The sequence below is a fragment of the Austrofundulus limnaeus genome, unplaced genomic scaffold (genome assembly GCF_001266775.1).
Source record: "Austrofundulus limnaeus strain Quisiro unplaced genomic scaffold, Austrofundulus_limnaeus-1.0 Scaffold3, whole genome shotgun sequence".
Classification (NCBI taxonomy): Eukaryota; Metazoa; Chordata; class Actinopteri; order Cyprinodontiformes; family Rivulidae; genus Austrofundulus; species Austrofundulus limnaeus.
Window position 1 is genome coordinate 4,356,457 of NW_013952405.1, and position 16,262 is coordinate 4,372,718.

General features: G+C 36.9%; 1 protein-coding gene across 1 annotated transcript; it reads right to left on the reverse strand.

Moving 5' to 3' along the window:
• Positions 1-71: 71 nt before the first annotated feature.
• Positions 72-14,120, reverse strand: LOC106524412 (rho-related GTP-binding protein RhoC). The gene is made up of 5 exons (XM_014018213.1): positions 14,003-14,120; positions 6,257-6,412; positions 2,723-2,843; positions 1,805-1,935; positions 72-1,698 (listed from the first exon to the last, which is right to left on the reverse strand). The coding sequence occupies exons 2-5, from the start codon at positions 6,410-6,412 to the stop codon at positions 1,525-1,527; spliced, it is 582 nt and encodes a 193-aa protein (XP_013873667.1). The 5' UTR covers positions 14,003-14,120; the 3' UTR covers positions 72-1,524.
• Positions 14,121-16,262: the final 2,142 nt, after the last annotated feature.

A 16,262-nucleotide genomic window follows, 5' to 3' on the forward strand; every position in this document is an offset into this window, starting at 1 on the left:
ATTCCAAACATTAAAACCAACTTTTACATACAGTAAGTTTGTTGTACTGCAAAACAAATCCAGTTAAAATATAGAATTTCAAAAATACTTTTAATGTCTTTTTCCCCTTATACACAAATTCAACACATTCCACTTCTATTTGCAAAGCATCAATCATTTTTAAAGAGGTCTGATACTGAACACTGGGACTGTCCAGATATTAGACTAGGCCCACTACATTCCAATCTGTTGATCCTAAAGTTTTATACAGAAGAAAGGCAAACAGTTATAGTTTATGACCGTGGCAAGACCAGTTGGCCATTAGTACAACAACATACAGGTGGTTAGGGGTCTTTCTATGCAGAACTGAATCCAGATTATGCATTTTCTCAAGATGTGATAGAAAAAGTATATAAACTGCAAACAACTACCTACTTGGATGTGTTTGTCTTTGACAAACACCATTAATACTATTTGTGCAACAAAAAAGTCCCAGTTTCAAATGGCCAATAGACCTGATCTTGGTTGTTTGAAACGAATAGCATCATCCTAATGACAATGAGCTGCCAAAGTGGCTGTCAGTTGTGTATCTTGTATTTAAAAAACAAATCTAAATGTGTACAGAGTACATCCACCCTCAGTAAACTCAGTGCAGTGAGGCTGGATTACTGCACACTGCATTTGAAACAGTACTGAGATCAGACAGGAGGCTGCACTGTAGTTGAGGGAAAAGCTTTGTTGATGTCTGCTGGAACCAGAGTGAGCACAGCTGCCAGTACTGTCCACAACAACAGACCACTGTCTCTAGTGCCAGTTCAAGCCATCACCATGAACAAGAGTTACAGCCCAAAGATTCTCCCTACAAATACTTTGCTGCTTTTTCAGTGTTCTGCATGTAGGCTACAGTGGATTCATCAAGTGTGAACAGGCCAATTTTAGTCTTTAGTGGATGAACAAATTGTAAAATACGGTTCTGCTGACAGAACAAATTTTAGTGTATGAAATTAATAGTGATCCAACACAGAAGAATGCAACAGAAGCTGGTGTATAAAACGTAATGAAGTGGTACATGGAAGAAAGTTCAGGAAAAGCACAAAAAGGCAACAAATCTAAAACAGCCTTATGGCTGAAAATAAAGAGATGTCGTTAGTGGGCAGGAGGAGCCCACAGGACTCTCTGTAAACAAATAATCGTGACACACAGGCAGACGCTTGGCATTTTTAAAGAATATGCACATTTAAATAGAAACATACATTCATACAGAAAGAAGGGTCCAGTCCTTAACACAAGCAGGCTGATGTGCTGTTGCAAAAAAATAAAAAAACAACAGGAAACAATAAGTAGGTGAGTTGTAAAAGAAAACTTAAACAAAAGGGCTGATTTGTTTTGCTTTTAAACAGATGTGGCAGTCTTTTATGTTTGCTTGCATCTGTAGAGTAAGTACAGTCTATGGAAGCCATTGATTTAGGTTTTTTCTAAGTTTGCTCTGTGTGTCTGGGAGGGTCCTCCCATAGGTGCTGATGAACCAATAGATACTGGCCCCCTTCACAGTAGCTGGCAGCCACCCCTCTTCTTGCGCTTGCGGACCTGCAGTGCTGCTCTGGTGGCCATCTCGAACACATCCCGCACACCATCCTTCGTCTTGGCTGAGCACTCCAGGTAACCAAAAGCRCTGATACGGTTCGCCATGTCCCTGCCCTCCTCAGACTTCACTGGTTCCTGGGATATACAGAAAGGATTAAACATTTCACTTCAGGTATGCAGACAACAGGCAGTAAAGATGATAAAAGCTGAGAATATAATTATGCTTGACGCAGAAACACACTTGTTTCATCTTGGCCAACTCCCTACGTGTGTGTTCATCATTTCTAAGGTCCTTCTTGTTGCCCACAAGGATGATGGGGACGTTGGGACAGAAGTGTTTCACTTCAGGTGTCCATTTCTCTGGAATGTTCTCTGTGAAAATTTAAAACACGAAACTATAGTCAGAGCCCAGTTCATACCAAAATGTATCCCCTATAAGGAGAGTAGGAGGAGTTTCCTCTGATTGTGCCAACAAACATCAAGAGGTCGTTGACCTCTGGCTGATGGCGTTGTCTGAGCATGCTGACAAAAATCTGCCGTTTTCTTTGGAAGCAGATGTCATTATGCCCAAGAATGCTACGAGACATTACCCTTAATAAAATACTGTGGGAGAAAATCAAATGGCTGAAGTTTAAAAAAATAAAAGACAAAAACATGTTTTCACATTAGATTTGATTCATTTTAAGACCAAGAATAAACTGTTCTAAATGTAACATTTTAAAACTTGTTAAACACAACCTAGAGACGGCACTAAAGCCATCTTAAGTACATTTATTATATTTATTCAGTTGAATCAACTAAATTTAAAGCAATTACAAAATTAGAGATAAGCTCAAAATGTTGCCACAATATCACCAAATTTCAAATTTCCACATTTCAGTGGGTATTTGGTTATACATCTCACATCTCTACAGGTTAGCTAAATTCTGTTTAATTTATAATTATCTGGACTTTCACTTTGAGTATAACTACAGCAGCTAAGCAAAAGTACTGTGTGCCAGTCTCTTTATTAACATGTCCTGTTACCACACAAAATCCGACTAAAACCACTTTTAAATAGTGAAATATTGTTTTTATGAAATCTGCAAACAGTAAACAAAATATTAAAAGGGGAAAAAAAACACCAACAGCCTTTGTGAACAAGTATTTTCAGCCTTACCTAAACTGTCAGGGCTGTCTATAGAGAAACACATAAGGATAACGTCAGTGTCAGGGTAGGAGAGGGGCCGCAGTCGATCGTAGTCTTCCTGGCCTGCAGTGTCCCACAGGGCCAACTCCACCTGAGAGAAGAGCAGGAAAAGAAAACTACAGATTCAAGAGGCAGCAAGAACAGAGCATAAATTCTGCTTAATTTTAAAAATTAGGTTTTCACATATCACCTAAACAAAATAAAAAAAATGTACAAAAACAATACTGCCAATAAGAGAAGCAATTTAGACAGGATGGAAATAAAGGATGGAACATTCTATTCATCCATTATCAGACAAAACAACATCTCTTCAGTGGTGGAAGTGTTTCCCACAGGGCCTTTAGGCTGTTAATCAAGCTGGTGGCAGTCCCAAAGCATCTGGCCTGCTCTATATAAAACAATTGCCCAGTAAAAAATCCAATGAAACAGCTCAGCAAAAACACTACCACGTTTAGTACACCAATAAGGTCAATTCATGCAAAATGTATCATTATATAGGTCTGAGCCTGAACTACATCTTGACCCAATGTTATTCTCCTATGTGTTTTCTTTACAGCAGACACATAACTGAAACAATTACAGATAAAAACCATTCCTGCTGCAGCCAAAAACTGGATACAAACTGTTATCATCCCCAGTGAGCAACTCCAGTATCTAAGCAGCTTATCTGGACTGCAGACTTCTCACTGCACTCTTTTATTGCCAAGTCTTTGTTGTTGGATCACCGACTACTTACTTTGGCAAGAGTAGCTAGACCCAGTGGCACAGTCAAGAGTTTTCTAATCACAGGGAGATTTATACTAGAGCAATATAACATATTTGGTCAAAAGCTTTTTGACAAACCCCTATATCTACTTTAAAAGACAACAGGAGAGCAGCCACACCTCAGCCACTAGAGACAGGTAGCTTTAGACTCAAACAAACCTCCAACAGGCATTTGATTTAGAAAATCTGCATGAAAAGGCAAGAAAATAATGGAAAGTAGTTCCTGCCTGCCTTTCAAAATGATAGAAAACAAGGAATTAAAAAGTTGCTGAGTATAATCAGCCAGTTCAGTTTACCTCCAAATTTTTATTTCACTCTTCTCAACAAGWTGTTTAGTGTTTTTCCATAAATTCAAGCTAAATAATACAGCAATACTTCCGGTTCATGATAAAAGTTGACATTTTTCCCTTTAAACTAAATTTCCATCTTGAATTGTTTTCTGTTTAGGTTCATGCTTTTTAAAAACTAAATATAAATGCAGTTCTATCTCAAAAACATGTGAAGAGAAAAAACTGATTTGCCTTTTTCCTTGATCAGCTTTTTATGTAGCAAGACTCAACTTTATCAAATTTCTGTTGTGCTGTTCACCTTTTAAATTAAAATTAAATATTTTGGGTTGAAAAACAGATTGGAGCAGAGAGGGTTTCAAGTCCTAAATATCCTTTATATTTGATCTAAGTTGACAAACTGCACAAAATTATCAAAATCAGTAATAGTACATTTTATTTGATGGCACCTTACAGAAATGTTTGGCCAAATGATCCAGTTTGTCTATTTTTTCCTTATAGGGTTTTTTATGTATAGAAAAATGTACTGCTGTAACTTGAGTGGCAAAAAGGAACAAGTAAAAATTCTAATAAAATTTGTGATTTTACTGTAAAGAAATATATACAGCAAGATATGATGTCTTATGTCTTGTCAATCAGACTTAAAAGTATTTCTTAAATAAAACTCACACCATCATAAATTTGTGCACCAATTCATCTTTTGTAGAACAATCAACTTGATAGAATCAGAACTTTACAGAGCTGATCCCAAGTTTTGCAGCACAGGAAGCAGTAAGAGGAAATAGGATATTAGTCATAATATACAGGGGTGGCAATGGATGGAGGACTTCAACTCTGATCAGGAAGATAGCATAGATCCACTTCCTGTTGTTGGCTTAAAGTCTGTCTGATTATTACAATGAAGTGAACAAAAGGTTTGCTCACATTATGCATTTATCCCTGTGAATCACAACAACCAGGTTCTATACTGTCACATAAAACAAACTGCTCTGACTACTCGTCAAGGGTTAAGCTAAACTCAAATTCCTGCTGTGTTCTAATTCCTAATCATACTTATTCTGCAGTAATGCATCCTGTGTTCATTTCACCTCAACTTGTTTTATAATAATTTTTAAATGTATTACACAAAGTAATGATTTTATTACCTGTAACATGACCTGTAATTTTAACAGACAAATAAACGCAGTATAGTTTATAAGTTTAGTATTTTCAGCAGAGTTTAAGTTGTGTGAAAATCCAGTACACTGATTATTAGGGTTGTGTATTGTCAAGTATTTGGTGATATGACACTTATGACACAGGAGTCACGAGACAATATATACTGCAATACTGTAAGCAAGGCAATATGCTGTATTGCCATTTTTTTCTCTATAAAACCTAATTAAAAAAACTCAGTATGTTTGATATGTATTTTATAGTTTTCATATTTCATCCATGTTTTCAGTGGTTAGGACAAATGTATCAATAATTTGATAATGTATTAGTGCTGGGCGGTATGACCTCAAATTCATATCACGGTATAAACTGAATCCCTTCACGGTAAAGGTATATATCGCGGTAGAAAATTATAATTAAAAGTAAAGATAATGTAATTTTTAGAGCCTTTTTTTTTTGCAGAAAACTGTAATCTTAATCAAACCCAGCATTTTTGCTTTGATATCTGCCTGATGAACTTATCAGCTGCTGCTCTGCTGCGCACTTATCTTCATCAGCAGAGCAGAAGCCGACTTCACATTAGCAAGATGGATTTAGGACTGAACGAACATCCACATCTTTTTTTTTTAATTTTATAATCCCTGTGGGTAACAATGCATAAAAAACAAGTCTTTACTCTGGCAATTGGTGTGAAAAACTGGTTGTTAATGCTTCGCTCTGCGCGACGTGCAGCGGGAGGGAGGGAGGCAATGATCCCGCGACACGACGTACCTTTTCTACAGTGGGCGGGGGAAATTTTGAGGATTTATTCTCTCTATACGTTTTAAAACACTAGAATTTCTTTATTATATTTTGAACCAACCACACTAATAGCTTATATCTTGTGCTAAAGTTCAGTAAACAAATCAAAYGAAGCTGCTCCTGCCTGTGTTTGTCAGGGAGCACCTTAAGGGGGTAAAGCAACTACGCCAGTCATTTCAAGACCCTCAGTGTTTCATATGGTCAATGCTAACATTTGAGCTAGCATCATACGCTAAGGCTCCTCAGGCGTGGAGGAGCCTGATTGCTGGCAACTAGGCTAAAATACAACACAAAAATGAACTGCTGGCATTAAAATTTGCATTTAAAACCTTAACTAAAAATCGATACAGTGCTAGAGAATCAATACAGTATCAGGAAATAAAAATTGCAATATTGTATTGTATCGATATTTTTGTACACCCCTGCTGATTATATGTATAAACTCTGTTCATGTCATTGTTCATCGTCTTCAACAAACATTTTTAGCATTTTGTACCTGTTTGCTATCAACTTCAATGTCAGCAATGTAGTTTTCAAACACAGTGGGGACGTAGACCTCCGGGAACTGATCCTTACTGAAGACGATAAGCAGACAAGTCTTCCCACATGCACCATCTCCAACTATCACCAGCTTTTTTCGGATTGCAGCCATCTACAAAAACACAGGGAGACGTTTACATGTTGAGGCTTGTCACAGTATACAGCAGAAAATTGAGTTCAAACAAGGACATATGGAGAAGGACTGTAACCATAAATAGTGTGAGAGTAAGAAAGAAAGAAAGAAAGAAAGAAAAAAACGATGACCCAAGTCTGTTTTAGAGCCACACCCTCTTCCTTTTCCTGGGTTGTGTTCTGTGTACGAGGTGAAAAACAGAGTAGGAAAAGAACCAGGAGTGGTAGACTTGTAAAAACTGCCGCTCGACTTGCTTCCTTCTGCACGAGCTCAGTCAATCACATTTTCTCATTGTGTCACTTCTACATCTTAAGGAGTGATGCACAGCTCTGAATTTTGTCAGACATGGCCCTATTAAACCTGTCTCTGCTTCGTCTTTTCTTTTATCCACGAAAGGTGTGTGATCTAAAATAAATGTTGCAAGAGATGGAGTGACTATCTCACACACCAAAAATCCTGTCTGACAGGCTGAAAAATAATGAAGAGAAGGCAGAAAGAGAAAGTTTTGGATGACAGCCAGTAGCATAAGCCATCTTGACCCACACAAAGACAGAAATCTCTGCCATCACACGTCAAGAAGTTTCATAACAAATTTAAGGTGTAGAAAACTGTGATGAACCAATAAACTATTGTCAGACTCAAGTTCCTGCTACCACTGAGCTCCTCAGCATTTTTCAGATCTATTGTAATGGTTTACTACAAGCTACATACTGGTTTTAATACTTTTCAAAATGGTTTTAGCTGTATGTAACTGCAGTTTTAGGTGAATAAACTGAGCTGTATTTTATTTCCAAAAGTTAATGTTTAAATTTATCTTGCTCATTGTCCCACCTGGAAACCAATTGCAGAAAAAAAAAAAAAAAACGGACTGCTGTGTTTTTGCTAAATAACTTCAAGGAATATAATGAAATGTCTGATAAAAATACCATTCAGTTAAGGAAGCTTAACACTTGTCTGATCAGACATGTTTCTCAAAACATTCCAGAAATGCACATCAAACCATCAAAGATAGGAAACTCACATGGGCCCCAACATTTTTTTGCACAAAAGTGGAATTCTTTTTGTCCCAACATTTCTTTGTTTACATATTATGTAAATCAACACTTGCAATGGGAGTTTTATTACTCACATCTATACACACATTTTAATTAATGGCCCTGTGCTGGTTATTTTTGAGTCCCTGCGGTAACAGCTACATTTTCCACCACCAGAACAACAACAACAAAAAAAAAAAGACAACAGTTCGGTTAGATTTTTATTTCTACACATTAAATCAGGCCAGTGTGTTGTCAGGAGTCTCTGGAGAGAGCCACCTGTTCTCTGTGATAGCAGGCTGCTGCTACTACATACATCATTCTGTCATTGCCAGAGGGAAGGTGCACACAAACACCTTCAAAAACACTTYCAGTAGCTAACACTGAAAAGTTCAAAAAGAAATTATGGCTWCTGCTGCAGATTTAGAAATGAAAGAATGCTGCTTATTGATTGTTATGAATCTCACAGCACATTGCTTACCGTTACAGTGGCAGCACATTGCACTTAGAGAGGTTAACGGTCCCTTTTAGTTGCATTTCTCTGTGTTTGTTGAGTGAGTGAGTGAGTGAGTGAGTGAGTGAGTGAGTGAGTGAGTGAGTGAGTGAGTGAGTGAGTGAGTGAGTGAGTGAGTGAGTTCACTGTGTCAAGACAAGGACAAGAACAAAAACTTTCTCCCAATAAGTTGATATATTATGCATTCAAAATGGAAATGAAACAACTTAAACACTGAGGAAACAAATGAAGAGGATATTAAATATTTATACACAATATAGATGCTAATTTTACAATTTATATAATATAATCAAAASTGCAATAACATATTTAAGATGCAAGCACTTTTCAGATAGAGAAAACATGATTTTGTTTTTTGAATGAAAAGAAATATGTGTGTGCACACTTTTTTAAATGCACTGTACACTGTGCTTATTCCCACTTGTTGTGCCATCAGTCACACTGAATGTAAAATGAGTAGCCCAAAGCTAACAACTTTAGCATTAAGTTTAGCAGTGATTAGAAATCACAATCTGCCACTTACAATATTACCTAAAAAAATGATCACAAATGTATTGACCTGGTTACAAGCTCAGCAATTACTGCATCCACTAAATGTGTGGATTTAATATCCAACTAGGCACAGCTAACACTGGATACAGGTGTGAGACTAATAAATAAATGAAGGAGACAATATCAATATTTCACGTCTAGAAATCAACCTTTATATTATTAAAAGTTGAAAAAACAAATGTTAGTTATTAGCTGCTGCTGCTACACACACTTGCATGAAACACTATGAAGTTTTTGGGAGAAGAGGTTTATCTATTGAATGCTCTGCCTTTGTATTGGCCTTGCTTGGACTAGCTGTTAGTTTGTTTAGCTCATCAAAATTAAAATGATATTTCTCCAAACAGACGCTTGTTTAAAGTGCCTATGTGTCTACAGCTTTTTATAAGAAATTTTCATACAAAATTACGGTACTCAAGAGATTAAATCATTCAGGAAACAATTACTGTGAGCCAGAGTATGCATCTGAACACCCAACAGCTCCTGCACATTATTGACCTCAGAGAAAGATCATAAACCGCATGCAGACTTCAACTTTATGTCTCTTAGTAATGATCCTGTCTTGCAGAATATCTGTTCTTGAACAGCAACGGACAAACCTATTCCCAGTACATGTGGCACACAGATTCCTGCTTTTCCATTTCTCCCCCTGGGGTGAACACATTACAAAGTTTTGCTTAGTTGAGGTTGGTAAAAATGGCACCAAGTAACCTGAGACTGAGTGATAGTAACATCTTTCTTTAAAGCCATCCTAATTTTTATTACAACCTCATATATTTATTAAATTGTTTGTACCAGTTTAACTAAAGCACAAATAAGTAACCAAGTAAATAAATGAGATCCAAGTAGACAAAGGAAACTCAGGTTGAGTGTTCATAAAGTTAAGGGTGTGATCTAAATTTATGTTTTGGAGGGTTTTAGAAACAAAAGTACAAACAAGTTCAAAACATTTTATCTGCCTTATTTTATTGCTCTGAACATGACAAAAGCAGCTCTGCTCCAAAACATCTAACACTCTGCCTTCACCAGCGGTGTCATCTATCAGATGAAAAAATACCGTAAGCAAATGCTGAGACATTGGCTGGTCTGTTAAAACACAGAAAAACATGCAGAATGAGGGATTTCACATCTACTTAAAATGTTTTTCCCCTCTACACAAATCATCCCTTCTTAGGGTTAAAAGATTTACAACACACGATTCAAATATTATATTATATCAATATATAACCTATAAATCAAATATTATACTTAAACTGTGATGGAGTCACAAAAATTTAGGATGTAACTAAAAGCATTGTACTCACATATTTGAGTATTTCAATCTTTCATTAAAAAAAAAACAATTTTCCTGAAGTTAATGCATGTAAAATAAGGCCTCAATGGAAATAAACCTATCTACAAATAAGTTAAAACCAAATTCAGGTTTTCAAAGACAAATCTGATTCTAGACCCCAGGTTGCTGCAAAGAATTCCTGACTGTGGAGGCTGACATCACAAAACCTAGCTGGAGCTCAAAATAGGGCAGAGATATTGAGACTCCCCCCACCCGCCTTATTTATCACAGCACACAGCTCAGCTCGAGTATGAAAGGAAAAGAGCAAAAATTATGAATTATGCCATCATTTGTCCCTCAGTCTATCAGCTCCACTTCAGACAGAAACAAAAGTCAGACAGACGGAGGAATGAAACAGAGGTGTGTGCTGGTTAGGGGATAAAAAAATACAAACAAACAGCTGCAGCATCTGTAACAAATGTAAAAATATAAAAACAATGTTCTGTCATCTATCTTCTTTGACTGTGAATAAATGAATTGGTAAACAAGTCATCAGTTGATTTGGAAACCTCTCTTATCAGAATCTGAAAAGACAGAAAGGCATTTCTGCTTTCCAAGTACTTCTGCAAGCTTGCCGTTTCATTATGCAGCGCACATATGCAGCTGCACATGCCTCAGCTGGACGTGATGAAGCAGCTGACTTTATTGAACCCCGTTCTCCACCCTTTGCTCTGGGAGCTCCCTCTCCTATCCATTCTCCTCAAGACTCATCCCTTGCTCCATGTGTTGCAGTGTGATGTCACCAGCAGGAAGCTAATGTAGCACATCCTTAGGGCGCAGCATCCCTCCTATTTTATTTTGTATTTTTTGCAGTTTACATACAGGACTAATAAGAACTGATATGCATGAGCTCTCCCATGAGTCACAAACTTTGCTGACAATGTCTTTCTATTATTGTTCATTGTGAGCTGATAAAACATTTTATCAAATCATGTAAAGAATCTGAGCCCCTTTGCAGGAAGCTAAATGCTAAAACGTTTCTTAGTCTGTGGCAGAAAATATGAAGTTGTTTTCTTTCAGCTGCTCCCTTCTGCAGGGGTCMCCACAGCATGTGTACTGACATGAAAGATTTGGCAACTCTCTCCTGCCAGATGCCCTTCCTGACGCAAATTGGCCTCTAACCTGTAGCCTCAGTATTAATTAGTAGGACAAAATAAACTAACACTTGTGGTCCAATTACTACAAATATTTAAGACAATTTGAGACAATGAATGATGATCAACAAGCAGGGAAACACTTAGTATAGGTACTGCTGTTCTTATCTTCTGCTTGGAGATTTGTCATATTAACCCACCATTAGGTGGTACACAGATTTTCTGGTCCATTTTATTAATAAAGCAAAAAATAAAAAAATAAAACTAAAAATACACAACTGACACCTAACATGACTCAGGAAATTGCTTTAAATTCAGCTATCCTTACTTTAAACCTTTACATATTCAGGGGTAGACATGAGGATATTTTTCAGGTTGTCCAGCAGACTACCTGTTGACACGACCTGGTTGTCMGCAAAACATTTTGGTTGTCCAGAAGAATCTCAAGAAAAATGTAATTTAACAAGTATAWTGTTCTGTAGATAAAGTTTATTATATATAATTGTTCTCAGTCAGCCAGGTTGACAGGATCTGCGTGAATAAAACTTCCTCATTCTCTTCTTTGATACAGAGTATTTAAAGCTCAGGGAGTAAAGCAGCAAAAATGTTGCTAATAAAATCTAGAGGTTACCCAACATTCATAAACTTATTTTTAMTCATAGTCAAACATTTTCACTTAAATAGGAGTATCCTGTGTACATGACCTTCTTAAAAGTTACAGTTTAGTGTTCTGTTCGGTTTTACCAAGTTTTTTCTCCTTTTCATTTTTACAAATGATGGACAACCGCAGCAGAGAACTTTAATCAAGGTCTTTTTTTCTTGGTTGTCCAGCGGACACCAGGAGACAGGATCTGGTTGTCCGAAATGAAAATAGATCGTCTCAGACAACCTAAACGATGGTTATGTCTACCCCTGCATATTTGTATAAAAGTTAAAATTGCAAAACAAATATTGGTTCAGGTGTAAATTTTTCATGTATGTAAATATTTAGTTGCATTTACTTCCAGAATAAAAGGGCTTGTGAAAAACTGTTCTTAGCCATGCGGAGCCCTTTTAYTTAAGCACATATAAAACAATCTGTGGTCACATCAGCTCTCCAAACTAAACAGGTCTCCATGGAAATCATGGCTGATGGAAAGCTGCCCACACAGATCTGGGAAAGGATATTGTGGAGGCTCGTTTTTGAACACCTTGACTGATAGGCATCTACTACTTWACCATGAGTCTACTTGCAGCTCTCCACAGACCGTGAGTGTTTTAAATAGAAACAAAACAAAAGAAAAAAAATTGAAAATCATATCAAGCGAGCAATCACTCATGTCAGTGCTCGACTTTTTGTTTGTAGATTTGGCCTGAGGACAACTTGTGTACTTCCTTAGTTTTTCAGCACAAAAACTCATGTTGGCACATGCAGTCAGAGGACAGTAAAACAATCAGTGGTCTGCTGTACGACAGAAATAAAAACGGGCAACCTCCAAGTAAAATACCCTTCTGGCTGCTTTTGATCATAGTTATTTTTAAAAAAATTTCACCCTGACCTAAATGAGCAACTTAGCTATCAGTTCAACCTCAATAATGATAAATGAAATGAAAGATAAATGAAAATATTTGTATTATTTATCAATGAGGCATCAAGTCAACGTCGAATTGAGATTTAAAATATTAATGTGATTAGTGACTGACAGAATATTTAATATAGTTTTACTAGATGCTTGAATTTTAATGCAACTTGTTCAGACGTCAAATGAGATCCCTAAGCAGCATCACTGCTAATGTTAGCATCTCACTAAACTTTTGGATTATAAATAACAACAGGGGGGGACAAATTTACTGGAATATCATTGAGTTAAACGGCTAGCTGAGTGAGCATCCATTGGTTTAAAGCTGAAACTATTGACACATTAATGAAACTCACACAAAGTGATAACTGAATCAACAGTTTAACCTTTCAGATCACTTTAGTTCAAGGTGGCTACCACAGCTAATCCATCACACGTGACTCTAATTTTACAGATATTGAGTTAAAATATGGCAGGGGTAGTAGCTGAGAGTCATCCTTACGGCATACTCCAAGCTCAAGGTAGCCCTTTCTGTGCATGGTATATTTATATAATAAAACAGGTCAGGAGTATTTTATATTTAATTTTTCTGTTCTGCACATGTGCCAGTCTTATGTCCCTTTCTCTCAGTGCTTGTGACTTGTGTGGAAACTAACAGGGCAGGAGTCCTGATTAAGTTCCAACAGTTTTTTTTATTTTTTTTATTTTTTTTCTGCAGGTTTGACTTTGGTCCGACAAAAAACACACTGCTGGGAGTGCAGTTTTGTTTGGGGAAACATGCCAAGACAGGGAAGGGGAGCGATGTGAAGGTCTGCTACAGGAGCTCCTCAGCACAGCAGCACAACAACAACCAGGGTGTGGTGACTCGGAGAAAGGAATGTCCTCGGGACAGACAAATGTTTTACCAGTTATCTGAAACAGACGAAGAGAGGCTAGACTTTGACCGCTCATTACGAGAAAAAAAAAAGAGGCTAAGTAGCCGAGACTGTTAGCATAACATTTTGCTTTCTAGGAATTCCTATGTTAAAAAGGATGAAAATTATACATGATACTAACCAACCCTGTGCTCACTTGTCAAACAGGTTTAATTTAAAAGAACCGAAAGTTTGCTTTTCCTGCCAGCCAACCTCAGCTGTGTTTCCTCTAACTCCACATAATTTAATTACGTARTGAAACTGTAAAATACCTGTAAGGTCCGGTCCAATACTTAACAACGATAATATAGCTAGGGAGAATGTGCCTATAGTTTAACAGCGCCTTTCGGTTTTTTATTTTATTTTATTTTATTTTATTGACCGAACGTCGAAAATAGCCTTGAAAACTTTTAACTAAGTAACAGGTTCCAACTCGCCGAGCTTCTGCTTGTATCTCGGCTCAGTAACTAACTTCTCCACTCGTGCTGCTTTAATCAAACACTTTCCCCACAACTAACTGCATAAACCTCTCCAGCTCAATTTACGTGTAAAATAAATATGTACGGTCTTACCTCGCTGGAAACGCGTTTAAATTCTCCAACAGTGCAGTGTTTCTGGCTAAATGTTTCTCCGTTTCCTGTGAAGCTAATCAGCGAACAGGCGAAAGCTGACAAACCCGAGCCGCTCAAGACCCACCCATTGTGATGCGTTTAATGTCGACTCGGAAATTTTGCTTTTACAAGGGTTCTCATTGCTATTTATTTTTATTTAGCAAGATATTTTTTACAAATTAATTATGCCTTCATTCTTTGTGCTATTGTAACAATTATACCAAAATGTCACTCCGATGTGCTACAATGTTTAGTTTTTGTAACATTTAAAGTTTTCAAAAAACATAAAATAAAAATAAATAAACAATATTTACAAATATTTTCCTCATAAACAAACTGAGATCTCTTTAATTCTTCCATAAACGTTCCATTTGTAACAACCTTTATCATGTTTGTTCTATCTTTGTCTTCTTAAGCTACTTCTGATATTCTACAGTATTTTACCTTTTAGCTAGACCTTTGTTGTTTTTAGCTTTCAACAAGCCTTTTGCTACTTTTAGCCAGCAAGTTACTACTTTTGCTTATTTTAGCTTTACATTTTACTAATTTAACTATTACTCAGCCTTTGGTTATTTTTAGCTGTAAGCTAACCTTTTTTGTTTACTTAATAAGAAAGCTATGAAAGTGGAACAAAAAGGTTCTCGTTGAGAGTAAGACCGAGTGAGAATGTAGCACTCAAAATGACCCACTGTCAGGGAACGCAACACAGAACGTCTTCGACCTTTGGATTCACGCGCTTCCTTGCTATTGGCTGAAATCGTACAAGTCACCTCCCCTTTACGGTTAATGATGACATAATTCAATTTGTACAGGTTGCAAACGTGTATTTTTACTTTGGTTCATAAAAGAACTTCTTAATTAGTTTGTTTTTGTCTTACTGACAACATTATTAACACAGTTGTTTTTATTAATTATTGTATGAGGAAATGGACTTTGACCTGTGTGCTTTTCTCCCACAGAGCAACAGGAAATCATACAGCAGGGATTTAAGCTTTTCAACATGCCATTCTCCCAGTGAGGTCGCAAGTTCAGTCCCTGAAGCACTCTGTCGAAATGCAACAGCAGCCTCGAGGTATCAGAACACCACTTACAGTACAGACATAAAGACCACTTGTCACAAGTGTTCATATTTATTTAAAAATAGCTTTGCTAAATTAGATTACCCCACAGGAAAGGAAAACAAAACCTCTACATACCCCCACCCCAATGAATTATGGTAAAAATAAAGACTTGCAAGTTGCAAGCTCAATTCAATTTGGTTTAGCACCATTTCACACTTTACACACAAAAAGCCCAAATTATGAATCCTATTCAGTTCTAAAATTCTCTTCAATTACTTGACATCTACAAAAAAATAGCACTTTCACTTGCAATAAATAATGTATTGCTAATTGGTAAAGACAGGAGATTGCACTGAATCTTCATTTTGTTTGAGTCCAGCACTGACCTTTTTTACAGTTGCTAATGTATTAAACTGGGCACTAAATGCTGAAATACGTTCATTTACATCTGTTTTTGCATTAACTGTTTTATACTGACTTATTTATAGATTAATATTATTGGTATAGTAACTTGTGGTAGCAAAATGTCCTTAGTGTGCAATGTTGTGTGTCAGTGCACAGCTAAAACATGGATACGATTTAAACGAGTGTATCTCAACATAACAGAAATAAGAATATATTCTCATGCAAGAACCGTTCGTACGCACAGATTTGTTCTTAARTTGTGCGTACGAGTGATTTAGGAGAATTTGTGGCATTCACCAATGTTTTCATATTCTAAGATTTTTTTCAGATACGAACAAAATTCAGGAGTGGTCCAGACCTGTCGTATATTTTATGAGCAGTCAGTCTGCTGTTATCCAGACGGGTTTTCTTCACTAATAACTTTATATTTCGTTAGTTTGAAGATATTTTCAGTTGAAAATAAATCACACTCCATAATTATGTTGACAAAAGGCTATTCTGTTTGAATTAGAGTTATAGTTTTAAATGTAATAATTTAGACTTACAATATAAATTGTCCGTTCGTCCATTTTCAGCCGCTTATCTGGGATCGGGTGCGAGGGCAGCAGGAGAGAGACCCCGCTCTCCCCAGCGACACTCTCCAGCTCGTCCTGGGGGACTCAGAGACGTTCCCAGGCCAGAGGGTGTACACAATCCCTCCAGCGAGTCCTTGATTTTCTCCAAAGTGCCAGACTTATTTTGAAAACATTTTAAAA